This window comes from Capsicum annuum, chromosome 5, assembly GCF_002878395.1.
Source record: "Capsicum annuum cultivar UCD-10X-F1 chromosome 5, UCD10Xv1.1, whole genome shotgun sequence".
NCBI lineage: Eukaryota > Viridiplantae > Streptophyta > Magnoliopsida > Solanales > Solanaceae > Capsicum > Capsicum annuum.
Genome location: NC_061115.1, coordinates 216,020,904 through 216,026,138, shown reverse-complemented (window position 1 = coordinate 216,026,138; position 5,235 = coordinate 216,020,904). Strand labels below are relative to the sequence as shown.

The following is a 5,235-nucleotide window of genomic DNA, read 5'->3' as shown; positions in this document are numbered from 1 at the left end:
TGTTGACAATAATCCATATAGAGCAATAACAAAGAAACAAACTATTCAAAAAAATAATAGATATGTTATTGTTGTTGAAGGGAATCTTAACGTAACTGGTAAAGTTGTCACCATATGACTACAAGGTTCAAGCTATGAAAACAATCTCTGACAAAAATGCAAAGTAAGACTACTCACAATAAATCCTCACGTTCTAACTCTTCCCCAAACCCATGAATAGAGAAAGCTTCAGCGCACTATGCATAACGAGAGCTTCAGTGCACTAGACTCGCCTTCTTTTCTAAGTTATTGTTGTTGCAACAACAACAACAACAACAAACCCAATGTATTCCCACATAGTGGGGTCTGGGGAGGGTAAATTGTACACAGTCCATACCACTACCTCCGAGGAAGTCGAGAGGCTGTTTCTGATAGACCCCCAGCTCAAGACAAAGGACAGTAAACAAAGTTGTAATACAACAGGAAACTAAGTTATTGTTGACCATAATCCAGATAGAGCAATTACAAAGAAAGCAAAGCCACATAAGATCAAGAAAGAAAAAAGAATTGGAATTGATAAAGATAAAGGGCCAAAATGAGAAAGATGGCAAAGCAAATGGTACAGATCATTGATCAAATTACACCTCTATTGCCCCTTTTTTTGCCATTAAACTGCAAAAACCATGAACCAACATGCTTGACTTCTAATATTGTGCTACTAGTATTAAAGTTATTTAAGACTATCATAAAGACACGTTTATCGGACCTGAATCTCTATCTCTGTATCGACTTGTATAGAACCACGGTCACGTATTTGGAGAGAAACCGGTTAGTCGAACCGAGTGCTACCACGGAAGGTGTACTCCTGTCTTTCTGCATGTAGAGATGGTTAAGCACCACGTGCTGAGGTCTTGCTAGCGGAGGTGGAACTTCCATGTGAGATGACGGAACGTTAAGCAAAGTCATCTGTAGATGGGGCGGGACCACGGGTGGCTCCTTTGCGTAGTCCTCAGATCCAAGGTGCAAGTTGTTGTAGCTGGAATCTGGGGACTGAGGAGGTTCGAAACCAGAAATGCTTTCGATGTCTTCTGGAACGTAATCCTGCACATTTCAAAGACAAACTTTGTCAAGATATAAACATTTACTACTGTTATGCTCATTTGGACAATCCAATTTTCATTGGTGTGTTGGTCTTCACGCAATCTGTGTACACAGCGGTGACCACAATTTAAAACTATCAGTTCATCAAACGATGAGATTAGTCATAAAGGCAACTAAGCAAGTGGAGTAAGACTACTACGATTCATCCATAAAAGCTTTGGGTAACACTAATCAGAAAACAACCCGTGTCATCAAACAAAGTCGGGTTAATCATACATGTACTTTTTCTTTTGATATGGTAAACCGAGCCCCTCGGAATCCCTCCGATCCAGAAGTCAGCGGTGGAACTCTCTCATTTTGCTCTCTCTGACTCGACTCCAACCTAAGTTGGTTGAACCACGCAACAAAGGTGGGATAGTCTAGTGAAACAAGCCCTCCACCGCTAATCATGAGGGGGTCTACAGTGCTGGTGTTTACCATATAAAAAAGCGTTGGAGCGAATCACGCTTCTCTTGCTGCATATTTCTCCGTTACTCCACAAGTGTTGTAATTCATTAATTTTCATCTAAGTGCGCGCTGGAATGCACTTTTAATCAATTCCAGCGCTTTTAATCAAACGTAATATCCGCTTTGAGACAAATCAAATTATGGACATGAAAATGAAAAAGAAATCATAGGGATAGTGGAAGTGATCAAAACTCAAAGATATGTAAACAGCCAAGACTATCTCTCTTGGTAGTGTTTACAAGACCATAACTAAAGAGCAACAGATTCACATGTGAAAAAACTGATATTTATGTGTTAGACATATAAAAAATAAATAAGCAACAAAATAAATATACCCCGCTTGTGGCTAAAACGAGCCAAGATTTCATGGATGAGAATGAACCAAAAAAAGAAAAAATAGCTTTGTGGCCGTTTGCTTGCAGGTACCAATATGATGAACCGTGACGTCAACACTGAAAGAAGAAACAGAGAATAATAAAAGGATCTAGAGACGGAAATTCTCAGTGACACCGATCTGTCCTTGGAAATTATCCCTGACGTTAAGGATGTACTAACGAACAAATTTCACCAAAGAAAAGTTCATTTCTTCACTTAGAAGGTACACAAAAACATAAATAACGTAACAAAGACCTCTAAGATTTTCGGCTCATTTCAGGAGAATGGTATGATGGATGAAGATGTTACTCATAGACTTAAAACCGAATCGTGGAAATGTAGTACTACCACGGTGTTATGTGATAGAAGGATACTAACCGAAGTCGAAGGTAAGTCCTACAGATTAGTTATAGGACCTGCAATATTAGATGGTCTAGTGGTAGGAAATGTTGGGCATCTAAAATCCAACATATCCATAAGATGAGTGTTGCAGAGCTGCGGATGCTAAAATGGATGTGCGGTCATACAAGATTAGATAAAGATTCAAAATGGCCACATTCACCGGAAGGTGCAATTAACAAGTATTGAAGTTATTCTGAGAGAATGTCCCTTGAGATGGTTTGGTCAAATCCTGCCTCGACCAACAAATGTACAAGTTTGCAGGTGTTAAACTATGGTGACTGAAGGTGTTAAAAAGGAACAAGAGAGGAGAAAATCGTCTCGACAGACCTATAACTGTTGGAATCATTACAGATTTTGCTAAAAATAGGACACAATCGAGGAAATAGATCCATATAGGTGGTGGTATCTACTAGTTGGGAATAAGTTATAGTCTTGTTAGAGGATCTCTATTATTGTTATCCTTCTTGTCATTACATTTATGTGCATATATATAACTTATTTTCACTTTTATTTTTCATTTGGCGTGATGATGATAAGAGTTGAGCTTAAATGAAACAGTGAGGATTTATATAGCCGACCCAATTTGTTTGGGAGTGAGGCGTAGTTGTTGTTTATATGTATACGAATGAACCGTGAAGAAACAACTCCTTCAGAAGTGTTTTTGTCTCATCATGTTTGAAGTCATCTTTCATATTTGAGATGCGAGATCAATAGGCGGACCCTACTTATTACATGTAGGCTAGCTCTCTACGGTGTAGCAAATTACCAGTTTATGCACAAATATCTAACAGGAACTTGTATTCATGAAGAAGCATTAAGCTTACGATCCGGCAATCACATAAAATAATTACACCTCCGTGTCTTTATAGACAACACAGTTTGACTTGGAGCAGATAATTTGACTAACATATTATATCCAGTTACCAGTAACGTGATTCAGGAGCCTCTTAGAAACCAAACACAAAACTAGATTTAGAAATCAATGGATTATCGGAAATGTAGTAACAGACATGACGACAGGAAGAAAAATGTACCTTCATGTCTAAAAGGTTGTACATATTCCCTGCCTCATCCTGAACACATGGCAAGTCAGGGGAACACCTCCATTGTCCGTCAACTATAAACCTATATTGGTAGACCCCTGAAGGAAGCACCTTCAAAATGGTGAAATCCTTCCCTGATTTTTGCAGAGGCATCCTGGAAAAAGGGTTTGAAATTTCAACGTTAACTTGAAACCTTGACGCCGAAATAGAGCTCATGGATGTGAAAATTGTCTTTTTGTTGTAGAACGTGGATGAGAAAAGTAAACTTATAACCTTGATTTCCAATTATCCCATGATCCCTCCACAGCAACTTCTTTTCCGTCAAGGGTCCACGATATAAGTGTTGGAACTCCTTGCTCGTCACAAGTTTCTTCACCTGAGGTGGTTTGCGACCATGAAATGCTTGGGCCGTGACCTTCATCGGGTCTCTGTAGAGGAATCACTGGCATCTGGGGCAAACATTTGAAAACCGAACAACGTTGATCACAAAGATTGTGTCTTATCAGATAAATCAACATACAACAAAAACAACAAAAACATACCCAGTGTATTCATATAAGTGGGATCTGGGGATGGTAGAATGTACGCAGACCTTACCCTTACCTCGTGGAGATAGAGAGGTTGTTTCCGAAAAACCCTCGGCTCAAGTAACGCATAACAAGACAGTTTGGAAAAGACAATTCCGATGTAGAACAAAGGTTAGCAAATGAAGACATCGCAAATAATAAAGAAAGCGTAACAAACCATAGAGCAGAATAATGTGATAACCGAAGCACAACAAACAACACACAGTAGCAGTAATCGAACAACAAGAAAATACCGGAATAATGCTGATACAATCAACTCACCATCCCTCGTCCGCAGGGGAGAGAGACAACCCTCAACTACCTTTTACCCTTCTACCCTAATTCACGATGTATCAGATAGATGCTAGTTCGTAACAAAAGGTACATTAGCCGAACATCAAAAAGTGGAAAACATAACTTAGGAATTACTTCAGGAAGCTCTTCTAAATCTCAAAGATTGTACTTTTTCTGCTTAATGTCGACGTTTATACCAGTTGCTTGTAGATAACCCTCATGGAGAAAAACTCCGAATTAAATATAAAAATTTCCCTTTATTCAACTCTCTTCAAACTTCTCGGATAAACCATATATTACTGAATGAATATAACAGAGGCTCGTTTTGAAAAAAACTAGTTGAGCTTATATCCTTCACATTTCAAAAACAATTCGGAGTTTAGAACTATATAGCTTTCTTCATTTCACCAAAAAAATACAGCAATTTAAAGTGATGGCCTTTATTCAAAGCTAGCCGTCAATTCAAAGTTTGAATATGAACCACAAAATAACTCCAGACTAAATCAACTAACTTCATTAAAAGATTAGAACTTCGCACCTACACAGGCGGCGGCAACAACAACAATAATGTCTCAACCAGAAACTACTTACGTTCGGCTATTTAAGTCCTCCCACTCATTTCACTTTGTTTCGACCCATACCACTCTAATACTCAAAAAATATTTGAAAAATAAATAAAAGAAAGGACGATAGAAATACTAGCCCTTTCAACCCACGTTTCCGAGAAAGAACGCAAAGGGTAACAACTCATCTCACATTGAAACGTCAAACGTGAACGAGAAGTCTTTACAGTTCCAAAGCAATTCAGATTTCGGAACATAATTATCATCAAAAAATATCCAGCAACTAAAAGTAATAACCTTCAATAAGATCTAACCATCGATTGCATAGTAACAACATTCACGTGTGAAATACTAAAAAAGCTATGTTGCTCGGGCTCTCCAGAAAAGGTTGCCGCACCAGTGCCG

At 38.5% G+C, this 5,235-nt stretch overlaps 1 protein-coding gene across 1 annotated transcript in view; it reads right to left on the bottom strand.

Moving 5' to 3' along the window:
- Window positions 1–523: 523 nt before the first annotated feature.
- LOC107853693 (SNF1-related protein kinase regulatory subunit beta-2) overlaps window positions 524–5,235 on the bottom strand; it is a 9,263-nt gene continuing 4,551 nt past the window's right edge. The window contains exons 2-4 of the mRNA XM_016698668.2: window positions 3,681–3,856; window positions 3,399–3,561; window positions 524–1,080 (exon numbers count right to left, since the gene is read on the bottom strand). Coding sequence (XP_016554154.1) covers window positions 754–1,080; window positions 3,399–3,561; window positions 3,681–3,856 — 666 coding nt within the window. The 3' untranslated portion in view covers window positions 524–753. The remainder of the gene's footprint in view (window positions 1,081–3,398; window positions 3,562–3,680; window positions 3,857–5,235) is intronic.